The following is a 27,570-nucleotide window of genomic DNA, read 5'->3' as shown; positions in this document are numbered from 1 at the left end:
CTCACCACGGAGGAATGGTGACGTTTTTTTGTTTTGTTTTGTTTTGTTTTGTCAGACGAATGAATGATCATGATGAAGGCTGACTGTGTCGGGGAGATCGGAGGAACGGCGAAACAGAAGAACTCCCCCCCTCACCACCACCACCACCCGCATGAAACGGCGAAGCGCATATTATTATTATTATTTCCATGAAGAGGAGGGTCGTTCATCCGTGCTGCTGTCAGACTCATCCTCTCAGGTATACTGACGTGATCTTGTCAACCCAAATGTTTGTCTGTCAGTCAGCGGCGTTTATTCTGCACTAGTAGAAAGAAACATTTAGGTTTTTTGATCTGCTATTGAGATCTGGTGCAATATGTTGCTTGATAGCCTTTTTGGGGGTTTTGTGTGTCGAGGTGGGGTGGTGGTGGGCATTTGTTCCAGGCATTTATAGTGCAGACTCTTTCCATGTAGTTTTGTCTCTTGTATTGTAGTAGGCTATAGCAGTTGTTTGTTTGTCAGGTGCACACACACGCGTGGCACTAAATGGAGATAAGCAAGTGAACTAAGGAGCAGCTTGTTGGTGGATTAGTTGAAGTGGTCATAGCAGCCCTAGGGCACATTCTTCTACTGCATCAGAGGGAGCTATATCCAATACATACTAGCTCTCTAAACAGAGAAACTGGAGTTGTTGTTGTTGTCATCTCTTACATAAGGTGTTGGAATCGTTTGACAGCTAGCTGTCACCAAAACAAATGGCTTTATATGCCCAGGAATGATAATGCACTACTCTGCACAGCTGTGACCTATCAGGCACATTATAGCACACTTGAACTGCACACACGTGTGCAAACGCTTCCCCACTTTTCTGCAAAGGCAAGCCTTTTTCTGCTTTGCTATCAAGTCAGACAGAACATTAAATGTTTCTTGGTGGTGATGATAGCAGCAGTGTGATCCACTCTCGAAAGGAGGGTCGAAGAGGCCCCACTTAAGTAACTCTCTGTAGGCTGACACTGAGGCGAGGTTAGGCTGACACTGGCAAGAAATTACAACTCTTTTTTTCCCCACTCTCCTAAACACCTTTTATCCTGTGTCAGCATCTCTCTTGTTCTGGAACTTAAGGGCAGCAAAAGCTCAAAGCTTCATCTTTGAAAGTGGGTGTGGGGGTAGCCATGGTTCACATGACGCTTGTACAGTCATGTTTCAGGGCTAGTGTCGGTGTATTTTGTGGAAGTTACCACAATTTACAATTTGGGCATAATTTAGCAGACACTCTTAATCCAGAGCGATTTACAATAAGCAAGAACAACACATGGAAATACATCAAATACATAGAAATAGTCATCAAGGATGCCACATATGCGTGTATATGGTAATAATGATGATGTGGTGGTACAGTACGTGACGACAGTGGTGATGATGATAATAATGAGTCATGACTCATGAGTCATGTGTGCGAGTCAGACCAGAACCAGAAGTAGGTCATTTGACATTTTGTCAATCTTTCATGGTCAAATTACACCTTTGAGTGGACCACTATACTGTGTCTTTTGAACTCGTTGCCTCAAGTCTCACGTCTCTTAACCCATTTAGACCTGAGCTCGAAAATGTCTTCTAAATCATGACAGTTTTCTGAAAAACCTCATGTTTCTATTTCAGTGGTTCTCAAACTATTTGATGTCAAGGAATGACCTCCAGAATGATATGTATTTGGTCGTGGACACCCATCTGAAAATATGTTGTTCCAGGGACCTCCTCAGAAGGAGAAGTAGTTAAAAACGTCCGCTCTGAAAGAATATATATTCCTTGAAATTTGCACCACTTTTTCACGATTAAATCTACAAGCTCGTAGCGCTGCATTCGGTGCCGGGCTACGAGCTTGTAGATCTGCTATTTTTCAATAGCTAAAGTGTAACATAATGCTTTTATTTTCATTTGTCTCATGTAGTTCAAGGTTCAAGGTTCTTTATTATTGTCTCCCGAGGAAGAAATTTGTCTTAGACAAAGGGCCCGCATGCAAGCGTAGCCCTTATGTCCATGTTTCCTGTAATGGAAATGTAAATACACTGTGAATCATGTAGCAGCCCCATGACATGTTTTGGAGCAAAGTGAAGTCACAGGTGAAAGTGCTGAGATGGGAGGCACTGGCAGTATAGGTAGATTTGCAAAGTTAAGTCACAGGTGAAAGTGCTGAGATCATGGGAGGCACTGGCAGTAGGTATAGATTTGCGTCTGACGTAATGAAAGATGAGCTACCTGTCTTTTACCGTCATGGGAATTACAGTAGATTCCATTCCAGAGGACATTAAATATTGAACAGTGGATGTGTGTGACAGTGTGATAAGGGAGAGAGAGGAGTGTGAAAGTTCAGTATATTTATAGTGAGGTTGTCCCACAAGCTTCTTGTCTTCTTTGCAACGTGATTAAGCAGGTTAAAGTTAGATCCTCTAACGAGATGGGACTTGAGCTTGGTGTGCGCAATCGTCGTGGCAGGAATATCTCATTAACAGTATCTGTCTTTTCTGTCTTAAGCAGCCCTCGCACACAGTCATCAGGGAACTTTGTGAAGTACGAAGAACACACACACACACACACACACACACACACACACACACACACACACACACACACACACACGCACACATGAACGTCCTCATTTAACACCTGTGTTAGTGTGTTAAGTTCATAGTTTTGATCAGTTTGATGCTTCTCACACTTTGACCAAACTGTGCACAATGCTAACAGTGTTTCTGCTCTTCCCTCATGCCACTGTGTGACCTGGATGTGTGTCCAACTGTCCATGCCTGTCCATACCGGCTGCCGGGGACCCCCTGATGTTTGGTGAGTACCCTGTTTTTGAGTGGTGCAACCACTGCTATAGACGGCTATTTGTGTGTGTACTGTGTGTCCCTGTGTCCCTGTGTCCGAGCACAGAAGTTGCATATTGTCACCACCAAGTGTCACTGTTGTGCAGCCTAACACACAGACATATCGCGAGGCCAGGGAGGAGAGCTTGTACAGTACAGTACAGTACAGTACAGTACAGTACAGTACAGTACAGTACAGTACAGTACAGTACAGTACAGTACAGTACCAGTCACTTCAGACGGGTCTGATTTGTATTATTACGTCTGCTGGGAAGTTTTCGTGAGAGCAATCGTCAACAGAAATCTACCATCCTGTGTGTTTGTGTATGGAGAGAGAGAGAGAGAGAGAGAGAGAGAGAGGGGGGGGGGGGGGGTGAAGACTAGAGGGAGAGGGAGAGAGGAAGAAAGTACACAAGATTTAGGAAAGAGAGAGAAAGATGGAGAGGATAGGGAGAACAAGTGTGATGTATCTAGAGAGGGAGTCTACTTACACACTACACAGTCTGTGCTGAGGTGGACTCGGGACTTTAGATTATATATATTATATTTATAATTATACCTGCTTCACAATGGAAACGGGGATCTTCAATTGTTTAACATACAACACTACACTATACTGTACCTAAAATACAGTACATCCGAGTGGATGAGTGCTGCCTGTGACATCACCATGAAGCTTCATATTTCCATCGGAATAAAGACAATATATCAACTTAACCTAAACCAATGCAGATGTTTTTCCTTGATGCTCCCCATCATAATTTGGACCACAAATTAGCACTCTTCTTCACGTTGCCCTCTGGTGGCGAGGACTGAGAGGGATTCATAATCAGGTTATGCTGAATCGTCTGGCCCGTGTTGTGTTTAGCTGGAGACTGTGAGTTTGTTTGGAGATGATATGTCTGTCTGGTGTCTTTCTGCTGCGGCTCTAAACCGCTTCAGCCCAGACGGTGTCTGTGGGTTCACAGCAACTTATCACTCCTGTCAGGCAGCGTTTGGACTCTAGGCACACTGAGCCCCACTGATAAATAGCCATGGGGTTATTGAGATCAAACTCCAACTAAAATGCGGAGTACCATCTTGGAAAATGAGCTGTACAGATACTGTTACAGCTCACGATGGCCATCTGTTTTTAACCCATTTAGACCTGAGGACGATTCTACAAATGCCTTCTAAATCATGACAGCTTTTCAGCTTGTAGATCTGCTATTTTTCAACAGCTAAAGTTTAAAATAATGGTTAAAACACCAAAAGCCGAGGTTCCTGCCCCAAAATGGGTTAAAATGTTCCAAGCTGCAGCAAATTGCAATGCTATAACAAACTATATAAACTGAAGAAGTTGTCATGATGTTGTGTGGTTATGGAAAGACGCCATGCAGTCACGCCACCACGTGTGACTGTCTTTATCTCCACAGAACACTCTGTGACCTGTGTTAAATGACGTTAGGAGAACTCTCTAGAGTCTAGTGAGACAAGATGCTTGAGTTTGTATTGCTGTTGCACTGCGGTATTATTTTGAACTATCGCTTTTGTTTGTTGGTTGTGAAGGCCTCATGCTTGATAGCCTCATTTGTTCCGCTGATTGCTTTAGTCTCACACGGCTGCTTCTTTCCTCACACGTAATTAATTACACTTTGTTTAAGTGCTTTTGTTTAGTTGAGCCAAACCCATATATTGTCCATTATTATTTTTGTTATTTTTCAATTATGCAGCCAATGTGTCCGGATTACAACTCAAGGGGCATAAGTACTGAGGTTTAGTTTTATGTACACAGTACCCCTATTAAAAAGTTGCAAAAGACACCAGGTTTATTTTTCTGCTGGTTTGGCATGTTGGAGAGGAAGGAGACGGATCCGTTCAGGTTATATGCAGCGCGGTGCTGTCCCCGGTACTGAATGGAGCATAGGAGAGTTAAACAGAACACATCACTTCGGTTCAGTCATGCTTGCTTTTTGTGGTTGTGAATTGAACTTTCCCATATAGTGCTTTTTCCAGTGTAGCAGGAAAGTAAAGTTTCAGTCAACAAGAGACAGAATGAGAGAGAGATCGTGAACCATCTGATCATCGTCTTTTATAAAAGAAAATCTGTTTATTATGATATTTGGTTTACAGGCATTTCAGGAACGTATATTCAGTAAATCACAGATTGAAAAAATAGCAAAAACATACAAAAACACAAAAACTAATCAAGAGACTAGAAAAGGGAGACAAAACACATCTGTCTTTTATTACTTGATGACTCTGATTCTGTTGGCTATTAATATTGTTAATCAGTCATCTCTCAGTGCTTAGAATCATTCATAAAGTTGGTTGTTTTGTTGATTTATAGCAGATCTTTTTGTAGATTGTTCTGTCAGTGGTTAGAAAGGAATCAATCATAACTGATAACTGCCTTTTAAGCGTCGTACGAAGCCAACTCTTGTCGTGACAAATCATGACAACACACACAATATTTTGGACCAAACAAATAATTACAAAGAAGAAAAACAACAAAAAAAGTGTTGTAACCTGCCGTTTTTTTCTACTTTCTAATTCTTATGTTTGGCCCGAAGAATTCTGTGTGTTGTCGTGATTTGTCACGACAAGAGTTGGCTTTATACAACGCTTAAAAGGTCTTTAAACAAATTAAATAAGAACTGCCTATGGGGAAATGCATTGCGTTTTCATTTCCTGGGCCGTTCGTTGTTCTGAAAGGGGGAGGGACTGCGACGCTCTATAGCAGCACATCTTACATCGAGTCCGCTCATGGAAATGGGGAGGTGGAGTTGCATACTGTACCACCTGAGCTGTGTGTGTGTATGTGTCAATGTGAGACTGGTTTACAAAATGAACAGCACATACTGTCCCTTAATTCACAAAGACATCAGAGTGAAATCTGGACATGAGTTTACTGATCTGAACTCACTCTTTGTGGGCACTAACAGAGGAACTTTCTGCATGCCTACTGTACGTGCCTGCCTGTTACTTCTTAGAGACATGGAAAGCTCCTGTTGTATGAGTCAAGGGATGTTGTGTTCTGTGTATTGCATTGGATAATGAGCAGAATTGCAAAGTAGCACGTCCTACATACAGTATATATCATACATCAATTCACTATATAGCCCCCTGCAGGATGACGAGTGCAGAAATAGGTTAGCAGGATGATAACCTACTGTTTAATTACATAACAACATTTGACCCCTCACCATTTTTAACTGCCCCCTCACTCACTTCATCCTGGCTGGCCCCAGCCTGACTGACTAGATCAGAACAATAATTGTTCCCAGTGGAAATGTCCTTTTTCCACATGATTTTATTTACCTCTGACGAGCAGACAACGTACGCGTTCCGACTAGGCTGAAACGCGTACGTTGTCTGCTCGTCAGAGGTAAATAAAATCATGTGGAAAAAGGACATTATATTGAGTGCTGGCATTTTCTATTATGCATTATCGAGCCTTGCACCTAGAAGGATTTTCTCTAACTTGGAGTGTTGCGGGTTGTCTGCCTCTGCAGTACTCTTCTCTTCTCTGCTTGCTATCCATTCTACTATATGATTAACTAGTCACTGCCTAGACAGCTATAATTCCATGGACACCAGGTGAAGGGCAGCCTGGATGGTAGGACGGAAAACTGTCAGTAACTCCTATGGGCCCTGGGGAAGGAAAATGGAAAGAGCAGAGCCATGGCGTGATGTGTGAGCTGTAGTTGTGAGTCTGTCCAGCAGGCAGCAGCAGAGGGTTAAAGAATCAGAAATGGATGAACAGGTGGTCTCCGAGCCATACATGATGGGATTAGCGCCATCAGCATCATGGAACGTCTACACATGGTGGAGACCCTGCAGTGAGATCAGAGGAGATCAGTCAGTCTGCTTATTATGTGATAGTAGTGTAGTTGGCTTATTTTGGCTTGTTTATTGTTTTTCTTCTGTCTTTCCCCTTTTCATTTATTATTTTTGTAAATGGGGAGAGAGATGGGGGGGGGGGGACCTGCCTGTGGCACACTGCCAGTGCCTGGACCGCTGAGCCATGGCCAATGTTTAAACCAGTGGTTTTTAAACATTTTCATGACAAGGACTCCCCAGATTTTGTCCGCAGAGTCACAAAAATCACAAAAATATTTTGTGATTTGTGTTAGGCCCGGACTGCTATGCCAGTGGTCCGTGCACCTATAGCCGCTACAATGCAACGCGTTGCGGGTTTGAGTTCCCATCCCGACTTGTCTTTTCTGCTTGTCACTCCTCATCTTTCTCCCAGTTTCCTGTGAAGCCAACGGCATAGTTTATTAAATAGTAATGTCTAAAAACAGTGATATGTACAGGTATGTACGTAGTACTGTATGTAGTAGTATGTAAAATGAAAACAATATATTAAGGGTTAAAGCTAGAGTTTCTGGGTTAGTGATTGTTTGTTTTTCCAGTGTATTCATAATGAGCTAGCGTTCAGCTCTTCAACCGATCCCATGTGTGTATCTAATGTTTACACAATGCACAGTGATGCATGCGGAACACTACCAACCCTCTGTGATTAAATAAAGACAAACCCCATGAACACAATCATCATTGAATTAGTATGCATGCTTACACAAATGTTTTGCATGCATACATAATTATTTTTTTAATTTTAATTTAACCTTTATATAACCAGTAAAAACACATTGAGACTGAGTCTCTTTTACAAGTGGGGAACTGGCCAAGAGGCAGAAATAAAAATACATTTCAACACTAAATCATAAATGCCACATTTTGGAACGGCAAATAAAACATCCATAATACACCTCAAAGTACCTATAAAAGAAATACAACACATCACCAAAGTCCTAATCTTCTAGTAGCAGGGCAAAATACACAATAAACTAAATATAAACAGAAATAATAAATATATAGGCATGAACATAGGCCAGTACATCTACTGTACATCTAAGATGATCCTTTTAGTATAGTAGATGACAATTTACAATTTAGTGCAAGTGCAAGATTGCAGTAAATGGCATGAACCCTATAGGGGGGGGGGGGGGTTCTCTGTAGAAGAGGGGTACTAATTGGCACCTCAGGGGTGTAACTGATCCCCCCCCCCCTGGTCTCCTCTCAGCCATGACAGCCTTGTATAAACCTCACTATGGACTGAGGCGTCATGACTACTCTGCAGTGTTGTTTTTGGCAGCAAATTTCTGTTTTAGTTTAGTCATAGTCTTTGGAATAAAACTTAATTTAGTTTTAGTCAAATTTTAGTCACCTGGAATGTTTTAATGTAATAGTCTAGTTTTAGTCGACTAAATGTCAAAAGATTTTAGTCGACTAAATCTGCAGTTCATTTAGTCAGCGGGCCTCGATGCCGTCGTAATGGCTCATTTTACACTAGCCGATCTACAAGCTCACAACGCGACGCGTTGTGAGCTTGTAGATCTGCTATTTTCAGCATCAGCATGCAACCAAGTGTAAAATGACTTATACTGGATCTCTTGTCCACTAGTCCCTTCCTAACATGTTAGTCTAGTTTCTATCTGTTGACAAATTTGTCAATACATTTAGCTTAGTTTTAGTCATAATAGCTTAGTCGTAGTTTTAGTCGACAAAAACAACACTGCTACTCTGTTGTGTGATCCACATCTGGTCCACATTGGTTCACATTGTCTGACCTAACCTGAACTTTATTGAGTTTCGGTCAACACAGTGATTTCATAAAGTAGTAAGTAACCAGAGTATAGAGAGTATAATTATGTGAAAATAGCACCACACTAAAAGTGCTGTGTGAATAATCTGTTTTGGGGTGAATCGTGACAACTAATGTTATTACTATTATCTGTGTAGTGCACAGCACTGGTTCTCGGTGTGGGGATTGGGGACCCCCAGGGGTCCTTTGGGGGGGAGGGGTTCCAGAGGGTCCTCAGCTAAATGATTGATAGTTAGGAGCCAAGTGGACCCTTACAAGTCTCAGAGAGAGTACGAATTTGGCTCCATGTGTATACAATCTCAGATTTGTATAGTAACACAGGATTTTACAGGATTGTAAATTGGGATCCCACCGTCCCAGAGATCAAAATCAAAGAGGGGTCTGTGGCCTATAATGCATATCAAATTGTGGATCCTTAATTGACATTAAAAGCTGCTGTACAGAGGCCTTCAACGAGCTCGTTAGTGCAGTCATGCTTTCACCAAGGTAAAGGTATATTGTAATATTGGCAGTGGGGTAATTGAGTGGAAGTGACGGGACTTACTTGAGTAATTAAAAAAACACATGCTCGGCTACAGACCAAAATCCAACATGTCGATAGAGGTGGGAGAGAGAGAGCAGCAAATTGTTCTGGAACATTTCATAAGATATAGTAGTTTATCAAACACAGGATAAAAGATGAAAGTTTCATCTTATTTCATTAAGATTAGAGTAGCCTGTATTACACAGGCAAACTGTGAGGCTTGAGGTGTGTGTGCGTGCGTGTGTGCACGCGTGTGTAGTGTACACACTGCAGCGTGTGTGCGCAATGCATGGAGCTAGGGAAATACTATATGTTTTTTCCTTCTTGTCCTTGCTCATTTGTGAACCGTGTGTGTTCGGGTGCATGTTAAGTGCATGTATTAGTGGCCTTCTGCTTGTCTCTGCTCCTCTCCAGGGAATGTGTCTGCCTCGTGTTGTCATCTCACATCACCAGACGGTCTAGCTGTGCACCTGCTCCTTAAATCGGGGGGGTTGTTGGGGGTCACCCGGAAGGGTGGTAGTGGGAGGTGGAAGACAGAAGAGAGGTGGGGGAGGGGAGGGGGGGGGGGGGGGGGGGCTGGCTGAGTGTCTGAAAATGCATGAGTGCCTTTGTGTTATGATGGGGGAAGGAGCCTAGGAGGTGTTTCTGTAGGGATTGTGTGAGTGTGCGTTTTTGTGAATCAAAGAGTGAGAGAGTGAGAGTGAAAGACAGGGAGAGAATGAGAGAGAGAGGTGGGGGTGGGTGCCTGACTGCCTGTCACATGCTAGTAATAGTGTGGTAAAAGCAACACAAACCTGACTGTAAAGATTGCTGAGTGCACAGAAACTGATCCATTGTGTTTCAAGGAGACCGTTCCCCTCCCCTGAGAACAACATGGCTAAAAGTGGCTTAGATATGCCAATTAAAACCACACTGTTGTATCCTCAGAGACCCAAGCCCTGTTCAAATCTCTCTAAACTCATTTCAACCAATTGCCCTGGCCGGTAGCTATAGCTTGGCTTAGCAATCTTCCACCGTAGTCTGAAAACCCACCTCTTCAGACTCCATCATGGCCCGTAGCACTTGCCCTATAGCCCTGACATTTTTATGTAGACTTGGATAGCATTTTTATGTAGACTTATAGCATTTGTATGTAGACATAGCACTATAAAGTATACATGCTATAGTTCCATTATATAGATATTCTACTATTACGTTCTTAGCTTGCATATGATTAGTAACTACTTTTTATGTATGTGATGTATTGCCATGCTTTTTGTTCTTGCTTAATCGCTCTGGATTAAGAGCGTCTGCTAAATGCCTAAATTGTAAATTGTAAGTGGTACCCACACTCCCGGCTGTGGTAGCAAACCATATAGCATCCTCTCCAGGTCACGATGCTTTTGTTGCCTGAGCGGTATTTATTATTAAGGAGCTCTACTAGCTTGACTTGTTCACCACCAAACCATGGCATGTTTCATGATGCGCAGGAAGGAAAGGAAGACATGCAGAATGTAGGTCTGCAACATGGTGCATTGCATTACATAAGAAGTGCAACAGTCTTTTATGCACTATAATGAGCATGTTGTTATAAATGAAATGCATGATAAGCTATACATTCGGTAACATTTCACCCAGACCTCAGTTTCAATGTAATCCACTTTCTCTTCAGGACGGGGCAATATTTCAAAAATATTGTATATATGGTTATACTTTAGCTATTGAAAAATAGCAGATCTACAAGCTCATCTAAGAGCTTGTAGATCTGCTTTTTTTTACGTGAAAATGTAGTGCAAATCTTTGAATATATATTATTTTCAGAGCGAACGCTTTTTACTCAAATGTTTGATTCTGCATGGGGGGGTCCCTGAAAAAACATATTTTCAGATGGGGGTCCGCGGCCAAATAGGCTACAGATAATTCTGGGTGTCCTTGACATGAAAAAGGTTGAACACCACTGACATGAGGTTTTTCAGCAAACTGTCATGAATTAGAAGATATTTGTAGAATCTGGTGTCAGTCCTAAATGTTTAAGCAAAAAAACCCAAAAGGGAACATATGTTTCCATTCACTCCATCAATGGGAAATGGACACATAGATTTTCATTGCATGGGATGGGGACACATTTTCTGTCTCCTTGGTAACGTCGCTGCCTAGTGCAGCAGCCTTGGCGCTTGCTGTCGAACAGCAGCTCTGTGCAACGTGATTGGATTAGCCCGGTCCCAGCACGTCGCCCATTGGCTGCTGCTATAAATACAACACAGCCTCATTGAAGGGAGTCCCCCCACTAGCTCTCTACTATACCTAGGCATGGATTTTTCCTCCCCTTTCTGATAGATTGGATAACACACACACACACACACACACACACACACACATGGACTTAATGCTACTTTGTGAAACTGTGACGCTTATTCCATAAAGGATTGTATTCATTGTTTTTGCATCTTAATGAAATAGAGAGCCAAAATAAGGTAAGTACAAATGACGCTCCGCTCCATCGCGGCCAGATGGGTGTTATGTGTTATTATTGTACAGCGATGATGAGAAATGTGTTGACATTTTTTTTGTACATTCGGCGCCATTTGCAGACATGCAGTCCCTTTAAAACGGCAGGTGCGTCTTTCTACCGCCGCCCCTTTATTTTATTGTTGGAGGTTCGAATAGAAATATTTCTAAGATATTTTGGATATTGGCTACCGTACTGTGATCTTTTGAGTAAACATCTATATGTCGTGCGCGGTGAAGATTTATATATATATTTGGTATGATATGAATGATGAAGGAATCTTTATTCACTAGATCATATTGGCTATCAACAGTGAATCTATAGCGAGCAGAAACAAACCCAACAAAAGAACGCTATATATGTTAAACAGTACTGGCGCTTATTGCTAGATCTGGTCTGGTGCATTGGTATAAATTGCGCGGACGCAAACAATTTGCCTACTGATTAAAATAAATAAATAATGTGCGCAGTGTGTGTGTGTGTGTGTGTGTGTATTAGTCAGTAGCAGCGCTTTTTGATGTCATTGTTGCCACCAGGACAACACAACAGACGAAGCTTATAGGTACATTGGAACTTAAGTAGCATATTATTGCTTCTTCAATCAATATTTCCATAAGCCTGCTGTCATTCATTATACAATCACATTAGGCCTATTGCTTTTCTCTCTCTCTCTCTCTCTCTCTCTCTCTCTCTCTCTCTCTCTCTCTCTCTCTCTCTTTCTCTCTCTCTTTTAACACTGCCTTTGTCTGTTCGTGTATCTCTAACAATGAGTTCTATATAGGGCTATATATACCAGTGCAAATTAGATTTTTCTTGACATAATTGGCTATAGTTTTAGATTTCACTCTCAAGCCTCCAAATGAGGGACAGTCAGACACATTCATAACCCTGACTGTTATTTGGCAGATATATATATATATAGCCCTACTTTATAATATTATCGATTCGGAAAGAGATAAGATTATTCCAATTCAAAGCAATAATGGGTAACGGAATGAGTAATGAGTACAGGAAGTTGCATTGACCCTGGGGAGATGCTGCTTGTGGCTTTGTTTGAGAGAGAGAGAGAGAGAGAGAGAGAGAGTGTGTGACTGTGTGTTTTGAGAGTGTGTGCACACAAGTGTGCGTGTGTGTGTGTGTGTGTGTGCATGTGTGTGTGTGTGTGTGTGTGTGTGTGTGTGTGTGCGCGCGTTTCATGTGTGGCGAGGTGAAAATGAAAGTAATATTATGGAGAGAGAGGGTCAGTGTCACCAGCCTGTTACTGTTGGGTTGAAAGCCCTGGGGAAGGCGGTGGCTCAGGGGTAGAGTGGCCGGATGGTAACCGCAAGGTTCCCAATTCGAACCCAGGCTCCCCCAGAGTTAGTGTCGAAGTGTCCTTGAGCAATACTCTGAACCCCTAATTGCTCCTGATGTGCAGGTTGGTGCCTTGCATGGTTTCCCCCGGCATCAGTGTGTACTGTGTACTGTGACCGGGTGAATGTAATGCACAATCTATGTAAAGCGCCTTGGATAAAGGCGCTATATATAAATACACCGTTTACCATTCACCAAAGCCTTTGGTTGACCGCCCGGGGTGTTAACAAAAAGTTCACCATGCAATGCATGCACATCCAAACAATAAAGTCCCAGCTGCTGGACTGAAGACGACGTTTAATATAGAAATATAGAAACTGCACACACTGGATCTGTGCGGATCATGCCCTGATTGCCCTCAAACATGGGGCTCCATTTTCGTCACCGCTAAACCCCTTATCCCTAAACTTCTTTGCCTTTTTTTTTTTTCATTATTTTGAAAAACATTTTTGAATTGTTCAACTAGCCAATCTACATTGACACGTTGTGAGCTTTGGGACTGGCCATTTTAACTATTCAAAAATGTTTAGCAAAATAGTAAAAAAAGGCAAAGAAGTTTAGGGATAAGGGTTTTAGCGGTGACAAAAATGGAGCCCTTTAAGCGTTTTAATTGGTTACCACCACCAAGGTGATGTTTTTAAGTGTATCACAGGAAGAGCCTTATTAGGTCTGAGTCAGAGGAAGAGCGTGGTATGGAAGAGTGTGCTTGCTTGGTGACAAGTCATTATTATAGCTGTGTATGGGTGGAGAGAAACGGGTTCAATTTACCAGCCTCGGCTATATGTTGAGGACAGTCAGACAACTCTTAGAGTGAATTTAGAATATATATTTATTGAGCATAATTGAGCATAGATGTATGAAGCATAGATTGCCGTCAGGGCTCTGTCCCTGTTCATTCCCTGTAACATTAACATTCAAATTATAAGCCAAGTAGAATTACAGGGAATGAATAAGACCCCCATGCAGGGGGATCTAGAAACAGAGCCTGTGTACAGGTGGATGCTGGGGAGGCGCCGGCGGTGGGATTTGCTAAAACTTCATGAGCAGCAGGTTAGCAGCGAGCGAGGCAGGCAGGCAGACAGCAGCCGCGGTGGTGGCGCACGACCGCGAGGCAGGAGAGAAGCCAGGAATGAGCAGGTAGGCAGCCTCTCTGATCAGGTAAAGAGTGCATGAAACTAGTCACCTGATCAGGTATAGGCGCGCTCACGAGTTGCCTGCCTGAACTAGCTCCGCAGGCTTCGCATCGTGTGTCCACGAGCGAGACAGACACCCCTGCGGGATAAACAACGTCTACATCTTTGTTCGTCCCGGATGTAACTTGGAAAGGAAATGGTCTGACCAAACGGTCTCGAACTTGGCGTGTGTGTTTCATATGCCCCATCGACCAGTGTTGTTTTTGGCAGCAAATTTCCATTTTAGTTTGAGTCTTAGTCTCTTGAAAAGTTTTCATTTAGTTTTCCTCACACGTTTTAGTCACCCGGAATGTTAGTCTAGTTTTAGTCGACTAAATATCATACGATTGTGTGATGTGTGAATGTATCTTGGCGGGCCTTGATGCCGTCGTAATGACTGTTATTACACTTGCTGAAAATAGCCGATTCTTCAAGCTCAAAGCGTGACGCGTTGTCAGCTTGTAGATTGGCTATTTTCAGCATGCAACGAAGTGTAAAATGACTTTTGTCTTATACTTATACTGGATCTCTTGTCCACTAGTCCCTTCCTAATATTTTAGTCATAGTGTTAGTCATCATGGCTTAGTTTTTATTCAGTTTTTATGTTGTTTTTGTCAGTGAAAATAGGTAGTTTTTCCTGTTAGTTGTAGTCGACGAAATCAACACTGCCACCGACCAACCAATCTGTCTGAACGTGGGTCTGCACAGGATTCATTGGATTCTGCAGATGACGCACCGATACTCTGTGTGTTTGGCTGGGCGCCTCCAGCCAAACACAGTGTTCGCAATGAACAACATTGCTTAGAGGCTTATACTGACACTAATTCCTGTTAGGTCTTGCTTTGACATCACCCTTTTGTTCTGTGTTTTCTTCTGACATGACTTCTCATGACACCTTTTTGAGTCCTATGTGGAGCTACAGTTTATGTGTGTATGTATGTACACATACACACGTGTATGTATGTGTGTATGTGTACAGTACGTACATGTCTGTGCTACACACGCACGCACGCACTCCAGGGAGGAGTACAGTACAGTACAGTACAGTACCACTCACTTCAGACGAGGCAGTTTGACATGCATTTGTCTATACGGACCCCCATTTAATACCATTTCTATCTCTGGGACACCCAATTTATATTGTAAAATCAATGCTAATTTAACTCAAAATGGAGCATACAAATGGAACCAAATGTACACTCTCAGAGTTACAGACCCATAAGGATCCATTTGGTTCCAAATTATCATTTAGCTGCGGGACCCCCTGGAACTCCCTCATGGACCCCTGGGGGTCCCCGGTCCCCACTTTGGGAACCACTGGTATAGGCTGAAGAAGGAGAGAATGAAGGCGATTATTGACTCTGAGGAAAGTGTCTGGAGAAGAAAAGGATGCGTCTGAGATCTGAGTGCTTCTGTTCCGCCTCTGGGTTTACGGCTGTCTTGTGGGTGACCTTTTCATGTCTAGGATGTAATGCTGTAGCCATAGCGACCCGTCTCTACCCAGCATGCCCCTGGGTGGGGGGTGGAACATTAATATAAGTGCAGGGGAGCGGCTGAACTTATAGGGTGGAAGTGGAAGAAGCATTTATTTTATGCCGTCACTTTTGTCTCGATGCCAGCGTCGGAGCGTTGGAGCAGTCTGGTTCCCAGACTTTTCAGGTGGAGACCCAAAAAGGGAATTAGAAGTTTGCTTTTGTAGATCGTCTATTTTCCACTACTTGACTTATGATTTATGGAATTTATTTGATTTTTCTTTGATGTCTTCGTGAGATTACTGAGAAAAAAAAAAACGTTTTTTAATAATAATAATTAAAAACATAAAAAATAGACTAAAACACCAAAACGGGTTACCGTTCAGAATGGGTTAAGGTCCCTGCACACTGGACACGGTTTTCAGAAAACCGACGGAAAAACTGGTCCAGTGTGCATCACCTTTTGGGCCTCACATATCCTCCTTCAGCTAAGCCACTGGTTCTTACCAAGGCCCCAGTGAGGCTCTCCAACGTTGAGGCGCTCGGCCCTAGTGTTAAGAGGAGGGACTGCAGGTGGACCCGTGGATTCATGACAGGGAAACCCCGTGCAGCTGGGCTTTAACATTGAGCGCTCGGTTGCACTTCCGCATTTGACCACCATTTGAGAGTGTACTTTGGACCTACAGTTATGAGGGTCCAGAGATTCAAAAATCATACCAAACTTTGGGTGCTTGTATTTAAAAAGATTGCCTGGGTTGTTTGTTTTCTTGCTGTGGTTCCCTTTCTTTGGAACCTCTCTCTCACACACACACACACACACACACACACACACACACACACACACACACACACACACACACACACACACACACACACACACACACACTTATTTGCCTGGCTGCAAATCTTTGAATATAATATTCTTTCAGAGCTAATGTTTTTTACTCAAATCTTTGCTTTGCTTCCAAAAATATTCCCTGCCAGCCTCTTATTGAATTTGGGTCAGACGAGAGCCTTAGATATAGACAGAGTTACGCAAACTGCATTCACTTCATGGGGCTTCAGTCCAATGGCGGCTCTCCTACATAGACTTCTATTGAGAATGGGGACAACCAACTGGGACAAGTCCTGGACCGGAAGCAACAGCCCAGCTTTAATGATCTTAAAATCCTTTATTCTAGATTGTTTTGTAGTAATAGTACAACATAAACATTAAAGAGACTTTAGTTGTTACTGTACGATACTTTAAAACAGTTGTCATGTTGCACACATGCTTAAAATAGCTCTTATTTCCAACTCCAGCTTATCTCAGTTCAGGCTGCATGAACAGCGCGCGAGCGCTCGGTTTCTGCCCCCTCAATATAGTAACTCTTAGATGGCTCTGATTGGAGCGACGCGTGAATTATTGAATTTGGGTCAGACCAACCTGGCATTTTCTGGGTCACTTTGCTGGCTCTGACGGTCGGGGATGGATGGGGTGTGGTTGCCAGTGTCGTTTTTGGGCAGCAGTTTTAGTCCATAGTCGGTGGAATGAAACTTCATTTAGTTTGAGTCATATTTTGGTCACCTGGAATGTTTTAGTGTTAGTCTAGTTTTAGTCTAAATGTCATGCGATTTCAATCGACTAAATCTACAGGTTTAGCGTCAATTTGGCGGGCCTTGATGGCTGATTTTACACTTTTACGCTGAAAATGGCCGATCTACAAGCTCACAACGTGTCGCGCTGCGGCGCGTTGTGAGCTTGTAGATTGGCTATTTAAAAAAAAAATAGTCATAGTTTTAGTCAACGAAATCAACACTGGTAGTTGCTTGATGGGGGGCGTGTCCTTGTGGTACCAGTGGTGGAAAGTAACTATTAAGTACATGTACTTATGTACTGTCCTGTACTGCATTATGTTATGCTTTAGCTGCTACGAGCTTGTAGATCTGCTATTTTCAAAAGACCTTTTGAAAACGTGTGAAATGGGACATAATTTCTGCATAATGAGTACCGGTACTTTTACTTTTGGTGCTTCAAGTACATTTTGATGCCAAACCTTTTTTATACTTTTACTCAAGTACATTTTCAATTCCAGACATTTTATTTGACATTTACCTGTAACAGAGTATTTTCATTGCAGTACTGATACTTTTGAGGTCGATTCTACAAATATCTTCTGACAGTTTTATGAAAAACCTCATGTTTCTATGTCAGTGGTTCTCAGACTATTTCATGTCAAGGACCCCCAAATAATGATATGTAATTGGCTGCCGACCACCATCTGACCCCCCCGAAGCAAACATATGAGTTAAAAACGTTCGCTCTGAAAGAATACATATTCAAAGATTTGCGCCACATTTTTACGATTCTTTAAAAGAATAGCAGATCTACAAGCTCGTAGATCTGCTATTTTTCAATAGCTAAAAGTATAACATAATGCTTAAAAAACAACCAAAAGGGGGTAAAATATTTGACTAATATTTCCACCACTGTCGGAGACGAGAGGGAGGAGGGGCCTATACCCAGGGTGACTGATGGACACATCCAGCTGTTTTCAGCCTCCACATCAGCACAGAGGAGGACCAGATGTAATCCCACGCAGGCAGGCCCGATTAATTTTAAAGCTGCTTTTCAATCCTTAAGCTCACTTTCAGCACTCTGAACTCTGAGTTACAATCTAGCAGGCGTTTAGACATTTAGATATGCTTCAGTGTTGTTGTTGTTGTTTCTCCTTCTTTCCCCGGCCCAACAAATGCATCTCATTGTTTAATCTTTCTTAACATGCACAGTTGGAAGAAGGAATAGGCCAGAAGGGGATCTAGAAGGAAAGCAAATAGGCAAATACGCAAATATGTATTGGGGAGGAGATGTACTGTATGCAGGCTTGCAGGGTGTCTTGTGTGTTTGTTTTCAATCAATAATTATTTACAATAAATGCACAGCCAAGAGTCATGCGTAAGTCAACAACACTCTCATTAGTGGGGATAGAGAAGGGATACTCAACCCTGAGGGGCACATTAGGAAAATGGCAAGGCACTGGGGGGCCAGTTGACAAAACTGCGGGTGACACTGTAGTGTAGACTGTGTTTTGAGTCAAAACACAATGCTCTGTGCTAAATCTATATATATAGAGAAAGAGTGCTGGGTCAGACCATATTATTATTGAGGATGACTCAATAATGTTATAGAATAGATGACGATACGATAACTCATAAGGAATGTTTTTTCCACTTACTTTTAAATAAAAAGCGTCTGTGAAATGTCCACATAGTATACAGTTTTCACTGTTGTTATTATCTGAAATACAAAAAATGTATAATCACAACACGCTTCTGTTGTAGTGAAGTAATTTTCCATAAATAGCCTAGGCTGTTCCGTCACTGTCAGTAGATATGGCCTGGCCATGTGTCATTTGTTTACATATTTATAACAAAGTCCTGTGTGAAGGCTAACCGGGGCCAGAATCAAAATGCAACTATTTAAACATTTGGTCCTTGATCCTCCAGACCTTCTAAGCGAACATTGGGTGTGAAAGCACCCTTGACATTATGTATCTTTCAGGACCTTTCACTGCTTCCTCTCAGCCAGCTCTGGTCTCAGACACCGCGGTGCAGTTCATCATGGCTTAGTTTTTATTTAGTTTTTATGTAGTTTTTGTCAGTGAAAAAAAGGTAGTCCCTGAATATTTTTCGTCATAATATTAGTCGACGCTGGTGCTGTGAGCTTGTAGTACATTTGCTTATTTTCTCTATTTTCTAAAAGACACTTTGCAGTAGAGGATCCGCAAGCCAGAGGCTATGGAAACTAAAGGTTTGATCCATAGATCACCTGCTGCTGTGTGCTGCACACTGACTGCACACTGTTGAGTCAGTGGTACTCTGTGTTTGCTAAGCGTGATTACACAATGTCATCAGTCCTCCTGTACAGTTAGCCCATTCTGAACGCTAACCCCTTTTTGGTGTTTTAAGCATTGTTATAATTTAGCTATTGAAAAATAGCAGATCTACAAGCTCATATCGCGGCACTCGGTGCCACGCTATGAGCTTGTAGATCTGTGGGGGTGGGGGGGGGGGGGAGATTCCTGGAACTACATATTTTCAGATGGGGGTCGGTGGCCAATTACATATATTTCTGGGGGTCCTGTTTGAGAATCACTGACATAGAAACATGGGTTTTCAGAAAAGTGTCAGGATTTAGAAGACATTTGTAGAATCGTGGTGGGGTCTAAATGGGTTAGTACACCTGGAGGTCTGGTCGGTGCCCACGTCACGTCTCGCCTCGCCTCGTCTTTTTGTTTTGTTGCTCTGTCAGCATTTCTCCGGCTGGTGCCAGCTCTGCTCAACACACAGTGTTGTTGCAGGTTGGCATCATCAGCTCTCTCTCTCCTTCCTGAGGACAGCAAGCTGTGATTTCTCTGCTGTCATCAATATCTACTGCCCAGAATGGGCACGCTCGCACACACACACACACACACAGAAGCACACAAGCACGCACAAATAAGTTCACTGCTTCTCAGCGAGTGACTCACTGTAAGCGCGCGCACGCACACACAAACACACGTGCGCACACGCTTCAAACTTGCTTCTCGTTAAAAAATAAATCTGTTATACTTCAGGAGAAGTGTTATTTTGGTTTTGTGATTATTATCACTGTTGTCTCAGGAAAAATACATGCCCTTTGAATCACCCATGTCATGTGGAGCACATTGGACTGAAAGGAGAGCGGATTATTATTATTATATATTTGCCCATTGTCCGAAGTCCGAATGTGAGCGTGTTGATCGTGATTTGTTTTTGTCTTGATAAAAGTTTTTTGGAATAGGGCTTTGTGGTTAAATGAAATAGAGTTCAGTTTACGTTTTTTGTTAGTTTGAACTGAATTGCAATTATACAACATATTTTAATGACAGATGTAGTCACTACGACCACAAATGTCCCAAGAAACTAGCTAGCCTAGACACCGACTTTGCTGCGCTCTGGGAACACAGAGCAGCTGAATTCTTTGTTTTGATTAGGTGTGGAGTGGTGCTCGTTTGATCCACAGCTAGAAGGCTGTTTCAACCAATCAGATTGCTGTGGTATAATGAACAGTCAAAACTATTTGTATCAATGCACATGTATCAACAGAATAATTATGTCATAGGTATATATGGGGGGCTCATATTTGGTCTTGAAACGGGCCTCCAGATTCCTAAGGCCGCCCCTGAGGGTCTGCCATTGGTCCGGCTCTAATATTGAATGGCACTGACCTCCTGAATGACCTCCTGAATGACCTCCTACTCCTCTGAATACGAGCGAAGCTGCAGCTTGGCTCGTATTCAGTGGAATGAAAGCCAAAGGTGTTACACCCACTTCTATGACCCCTGGAACGGAAGGGGGCAGCGTCCTGGATCACACATCTTTACCACCTGCTGTACCAACATATGCTGCACTATGAGAGCCACCGTGTGTCTGTCTCTGTGTGCTCGTTGTTGTGAGCAAGGCATGCCTGTATAGTGTATACTAGTGTTTGTTGTTTATTAATAATAACAGTGGTTTTAACCAGTGGTCCGGGGACCACCTGCAGGTCCTTGGGAGGGGTTCAGGTGGTCCCCAGCTAAATGATGGAGAGTTGGTAACCAAATGGACCCTTATAGATCTTTAACTATTCTTGACGAGCGTAAAATGAAACTAAATGGACCCATAAGGGTCCATTTGATTTCATTTTAGGCTCTCAAGAGTTAAATTATTGTTAAACATCTGCATTACTTATGTACGAATGTAAAAGAATTGTGAACAAAATCTTATCCAATGAAACAAGAAGTGTTGGGTCTGAGAGGCTTTGAGTCTCCTACTCTGCCAGTCATCAAATTACTGACTTAGGAATGCGACCAAAACTAAAAGATAGAAGAGTATCTGCTTTAATACTCAGTTCACAAATAACTTACAAAGTGGCTTAGTGCATGATGAATGATAATGACAGAGTGCCTCTGTGAGCCCAGAATGAATGAACACTTACATGACTGAATGAAGTGGAACAGATGAACAAACAACATAACCTAACAGACAGACAAAACGGAATGATGTCAGAATAGGCCAGCTCCTTGGCAGGGGCCCTGTCCAGAGCCCGGGCAGAGGCCTTTTTGTGGCGGTTCTGGACAACCGTGGGTCCGACCGACTCGACACCGGGCACTGCACCCCCTGTGGGTGTGCGGAACGCGTGTGTCGAATTTGAAGTCGGTGGGGCGAACGGTTCTCGAGTTATGTGGATTACACCCAGACAGACAGAGACTTGGTGCATTTATAGATGGATGGATTATTATTTTCCAACTATTTCACTGGTACTATACTGTGTTCCAATGTTAAGGAAATGTTTATACTGTTTTAAAAGGACAAATAATTTGGCAGTGTGCAATTAAAGTGATGTTAGCTTGTAGATCAGGATTCTTTTTGCAAGCAACACCGTTTAATCAGGGAATATTATCAGAATAATGTCAAATCTGGGAACGAATTTCGTATCAAGATCCAAAAATAAACAAGCTGTCTCGGCGTTATTGTCAGGGAGGTGTCTCTGTATCGTCTGTATAGTCAATCATATATGATACAGAAGCAGACTGTCAGTCTGCTTCTAGCGAAAAATGTAACTAATTCAGTGCAGTAACAATAGTGTTTTCTCTCAGTCAGTTGATTCTTCATATCCATATGAGTGTAACAGCCGGGGTGACATGTTTATTTTTCAAACACAGTTCTTATATGATGTGATCTAAAATCCCCCCTATGGGGATTACAATGCAAATAAAAAGTACACGAACCCGTGGATTTGCGCCCTCTACCGATATTGACGTCAGACTTGGGTGCTCTATGTGTTCAGCGGTGCAGCTTGGGTGACTCGGCAGGTAGAAAGGTGGAGCCAGTTTGAATGGGATGGTGATGTAGGACAGGAAGCGTGAGATCTCACTGTAATGGGATGGCCGTGTGTGTGTGTGTGTGTGTGTGTGTGTGTGTGTGTGTGTGTGTGTGTGTGTGTGTGTGTGTGTGTGTGTGGGGGTGGGTGGGTGGGTGGGTGGGTGAGGGTGAGGGTGAGAGGGTTGCTGTCTGTTACAACAGGATAAAACGGCAGTGGTGAAAATGGTGCAAGGCTCAGACTCTGGTGGAGAGAGAGAGACAGAGAGAGAGAGAGAGAGAGAGGGTGGATTAACAGAAGGAGAGTGATGCCCCTCATCATGGGAGGCAAACAAAATCTGGATGTTTGAGAGTGATTGAGTGAGAGAGAGAGAGAGAGAGAGAGAGAGAGACACAGAGAAAGAGATGAAGAGGATTTAGTCCGCCTGCAGCTCTTTAGCTGTGATCCATGACACATGACACGCATGATTGTCTGTGTGGGTTTGACGATGTCGTGATTGTTTAGGTAGACATAGCATGGTTGTTGGACTGCACTGTACTGTACAGACACATGCATATACTGTACATATGAACTACATAATCCTTTACTGTATATTTATACATATTAACATACTTCACATGGGTCTACTGTGCAATACATGGAAATACAGGAATCACATTAGAAAGACATGAAACTAAAATGTGTCTCGTTGCTACATTTCATTCTCGCCTAGACGTCCTTCCTTTTATTGATGTGATGCGTAGCTTGCTAGTTAGTTCAGTGTATACCTGATCTGCTATTTTTGAATAGCTAAAGTATAACATAATGCTTAAAACACCAGAAGGGGTTCCCGCCGACGTGGTATTAACATGAACCTGTCTTGACAGCTCGCATACTGGCATCAGCAGCAGATTAGCAGGTGGTTTGACGTCTGTCATAACTCGCAGTGATGAGTCAGAGAGAACGGCAAGCTGGTGGTCATGATGACAGGCGGGCAGGAAAAGAGGAGGAAGAACGGAGATACTTTTTGGTCTTGGTAAATATTGGGAAATGGAGTATTGGGGGAGTATTTGCATTTACAGCTTCAACCAGCTGATGGCTGGCTGCTCTGCTCTGCTCAGGTGGCTTTGATGAGGCATATATCTATATATATGTCCGAGCCAGAGTACCGTAATCTAGTAAGAGAGTGGCGTTGACTCTCATTGTAGCAATGGAATGTGGAAGTTCTCATTCTATCTCAATGGGATAGTTCCAGCCATAGGAGCAATGTTTGGAACTATAGCCCATAGGCACCCGCTTTGCAGCGAGATCAAAGTGTGTCGCTACTCTCCTACTCTACACTCTGGTCCGAGCATAGACATGGTAATGGTAACGCCCTGCCTGCCTCTGATTGGCCTACCGACACTGCCCGTCTCGACTGTCCTCTAATAATACAAGAGAATGACCGCTTGGCACGCGCCACAGAATGCAGCCTTGTAACTAACTTGTACCTTTTATTTGTTTATGCCGTTTGCTTTGATTGAATTTGAACGTGTACTTTGATTTGGGTGTGTTCTAAATAAAGTGTTTGTGTTGATTATTGTGTATTAATCTAATTATAGTAAGCTAATACTAAAAAGTTTACACATACAAATAAATTACACAATAATCAACACAAACACTTTATTTAGAACACACCCAAATCAAATCATATTACGGCGTACATGTTCAATCAGTTATTCCATCAAAGCAAACGGCATAAACAATATTAGTTTGCAAAAATCGAAAATCTAACTTCTCAACAGTTCTCTCGTATCATACCGTACTTGTATTATTTTCCACCACGGAGTAACCTCGCATCAGACTATCCACGGGTAGCCTCGGAAACCCAGACTCAATGTACTTTTGCAGGCTTGAGACACTTTGGATTTGATCTCCAAGTCTGTGATGTCTATTATTACAGTAAACTATCTGTATTTATAACTAACTGTAGTGATCTGCTTGACTTGTGTCTGACGCCCTGGTCCTCTGAGGAATAGACACTGGATGGATTCATGCTAAATGATGATGGCAATGATAGAGTGACTGCATTAGGGGGCGAACAGTAGTGGAGTGTGTCGGCAGGCTGAGAACTCTGACTGGGCAGACCTCAGGTCTGCTTTCCTTATACAGGAGGAAAGCATCATGTTATACTTTAGCTATTGAAAAATACCAGATCTACAAGCTCGTAGCTATTGAGCTTGTAGGTCTGCTATGTTTTGAAAATTTGTGACAATGTGTCGCAAATCTTTGAATATATATACTGTATTCTTTCAGAGCAAACTCTTTAACTCAAATCTTTGCTTCTGGTATGGGGTGGGTCCCTGGAACAACATATTTTCAGATGGGGGTCGGTGGCCAATTACATAATGTTTGGGTGTCCTTAATTGATTGAACTACTGACAATTTTAGGCTCCTTGATATGAAAATGTTTGAGAACCACTGACAGGTTTTCAGAAAACTGTCAGGATTTAGAAGACATTTTGTAGAATCGTTCTCAGGTCTAAATGGGTGATACAGTTAGTTTTAGCTGTTCTGACCTGTGATGTTCTCAGGTACATGCTGTAACATTTGTTTAATATGGTCAAAATGAGAAGACAACTAAAAAGTGAGTTGAGGGGAAATTGAGGTTTATGTAAATAGACAATCACATGTAGTAACAACACTGGTATGGTCCTTTAAAGTTTCCTCTGAGCAAACCTCTTAATTTCCTGCCAAGACTGACATGGCAGCTTTGTGTCAAATGTTCCCTATTATATGAAGGAGTTGTCGATGAGTAGCGTTGATGGCCAGGCCAGATATGGAGCAGGAGAAGCTCAACCCTGGAGCATTGCTTTGTTCCGTTCCCTTGGCTCTCTTCCCGGGCAGTAATGATGAGGGAAAGAGTGCCTCCTCTGAATGAAGCAGATTAACCTGTCACCTTCATTAGTAGACAGGTATAAAGAGTGCCTCCTCTGAATGAAGCAGATTAACCTGTCACCTTCATTAGTAGACAGGTATACAGGGCGAAAAGGGATTCGTATTCTTCTTTCCGAATTCCACTGCCATGTTTTGTCAATGAGGTGACATGCAGTACACATATGGACTTAATAAGAGCGTTCTATGAAGAGAGAACCTATGATGAACTTTATCAGTCAACCCAAATGTTTGTTTTTTTACATTGGGCTCATTTTCCTAAATGTTTATATATTCATTGCTTGATCTAGCTGAGTCCCCTAAACCCCCAGCCCCCAGCAGTCCTCATGTGAATACCAGATCCGCTGTGTTCTGTGCCTCTCTGCAGTCCTCATGTGAACACCAGATCCGCTGTGTTCTGTGACTCTCTGCAGTCCTCATGTGAACACCAGATCCGCTGTGTTCTGTGACTCTCTGCAGTCCTCATGTGAACACCAGATCCGCTGTGTTCTGTGCCTCTCTGCAGTCCTCATGTGAACACCAGATCCGCTGTGTTCTGTGTAGGGATGGGCGGCATCGTTACGGTTTTTACCAGTATGATACCGATTCCGGCTTTGCTTATGGATTCCTCCTGTCGTAATATGAGGGGTGGAGGCTCACAATGCATGGCATCTGCGATGCATTGTGAGGTTATAGATCGGCTATTTTATTAGGCAATAGAGCCAAGCAGCTAAACCTCCAGTACAATGAGACGGGCAGTATCGCCACAGCAACACGTAGCCAAACAGCACCGGAGAGCAAGAGAGGGATTATTAAACCTTTGCCTCCTTACTTCACACACGCACACATACACACATCTACGCGCGAGCACTCACGCAGCTGTGATAGGGCCTGCTGTGTTATTGCCTTCGATAAACGCTTATCGTTTTGTCTCAGGTCCTAATACAGCGTTTTCTTACCGGCACCTCTTGCGCGCGGCAGCAGTTGTCCTGCACCACGGTGCGCTGAGCGAGCACCTTGTCACACCCCCCCCTCCCCCTTGACACCATCTGCACCTACTGGAGCTACTGGGCAACATCAGCGGTTTTAATTACCCGCTGACGTGTTACTGTGTTTTGGGGGTCTGTCTCCCCACTGTGGATACAATCATTAGGAAGGTCTCCTGCCGTCTGTCTCCTTCCTGCTCCGTGTGTGTGTGTGTGTGTGTGTGTGTGTGTGTGTGTGTGTGTGTGTGTGTGTGTGTGTGTGTGTGTGTGTGTGTGTGTGTGTGTGTGTGTGTGTGTGTGTGTGTGTGTGTGTGTGTGTGTGTGTGTGTGTGTGTGTGTGTGTGTGTGTGTGTGTGTGTGTGTGTGTGTGTGTGTGTGTGTGTGTGTGTGTGTGTGTGTGTGTGTGTGTGTGTGATTGCTCGTGTTGGCATGGCATTTCACGAACAATTAGCACCCCCCTCCTGCTTCTAGTAAACATCTGTAAGAGGGAAAGAACATTGCGGTGAAATCCACAGTGACAATTTAATGCGAGTGAGAGTCTAAAATATGTACCCGTGGCGTCAAGAGTCAATTTGGGTCAGTTTTAACGAGGCGCAGCGGATGAGAGGGAGGGATGTGTCCAGTTTGGCCCATCATGCCGTATAGTGTAATGACTGTTTTAAATCAACAACATGATGCAATCTCAGGTAAACCACTTAACCCAAAAAAAACACTCTCTCTCCCTCTTCTTTTAATTTATTATTCCCTGTAGCTGTTGCCATGACGACAGGGGAGGCGGAAAACCAGCCGAAGAAGAAGAAGGCGTGTGAGTGTCAGCAGGAGGCAGAGCAGGGCCTGCAGGAGGACCCCCCCGCCGGGCCCTCGGACCCCCAGCAGCCGGCCGCCCCGGAGCCCCGGAGCCCCGGGGAGCCCCCGCCACCGCCGGAGGAGGAAGAGCAGGCGGCCCTCAAGCCGCGCACGCGCACCTCGGCGGGACGCGGCCTCTCGCGCCTCTTCTCGTCCTTCCTGAAGAGGCGCTCGCAGTACGAGGGGGAGGCGGGCGGCGGCGAAAAGGGGGGGGAGAGGGGGGCGGACGACGGCAGCGAGCCCAAGGCCCCCATCGCCGACCCCGAGGTCGCCGAGGAGCTGAGGATCGAGGGAGACGTCGCGCTCGATCAGCACTCGGTCAGCAGCGTTGAGGCACAGGTGACACCACTCTCCACACATCAATGAGTGATAATTAGTGGCAACCCTTTAGATTCCAAGACACTAATCACACATTTATAAATTACCAGTGGTGTAAAAAGTACTCAATTGTTTTACTTGAGTAAAAGTACCAATGCTGCA

At 43.4% G+C, this 27,570-nt stretch overlaps 1 protein-coding gene across 5 annotated transcripts in view; it reads left to right on the top strand.

Annotated features, from left to right (window-relative positions):
- The first annotated feature begins 2,798 nt into the window (after positions 1–2,798).
- The window catches only part of epb41a (erythrocyte membrane protein band 4.1a), a 67,769-nt gene continuing 42,997 nt past the window's right edge, over positions 2,799–27,570 (top strand). For all 5 annotated transcript variants that reach the window (XM_080788099.1, XM_080788098.1, XM_080788097.1 and 2 more), the window contains exons 1-2: positions 2,799–2,820; positions 26,996–27,429. In XM_080788099.1, coding sequence (XP_080644225.1) covers positions 2,814–2,820; positions 26,996–27,429 — 441 coding nt within the window. In that variant the 5' untranslated portion in view covers positions 2,799–2,813. The remainder of the gene's footprint in view (positions 2,821–26,995; positions 27,430–27,570) is intronic.

This window comes from Protomyctophum bolini, assembly GCF_963924005.1.
Source record: "Protomyctophum bolini genome assembly, chromosome: 17".
NCBI classification, from domain to species: Eukaryota; Metazoa; Chordata; class Actinopteri; order Myctophiformes; family Myctophidae; genus Protomyctophum; species Protomyctophum bolini.
The sequence above is the reverse complement of the archived record's forward strand: the minus strand, read 5'-3'. Positions and strand labels throughout refer to the sequence as shown.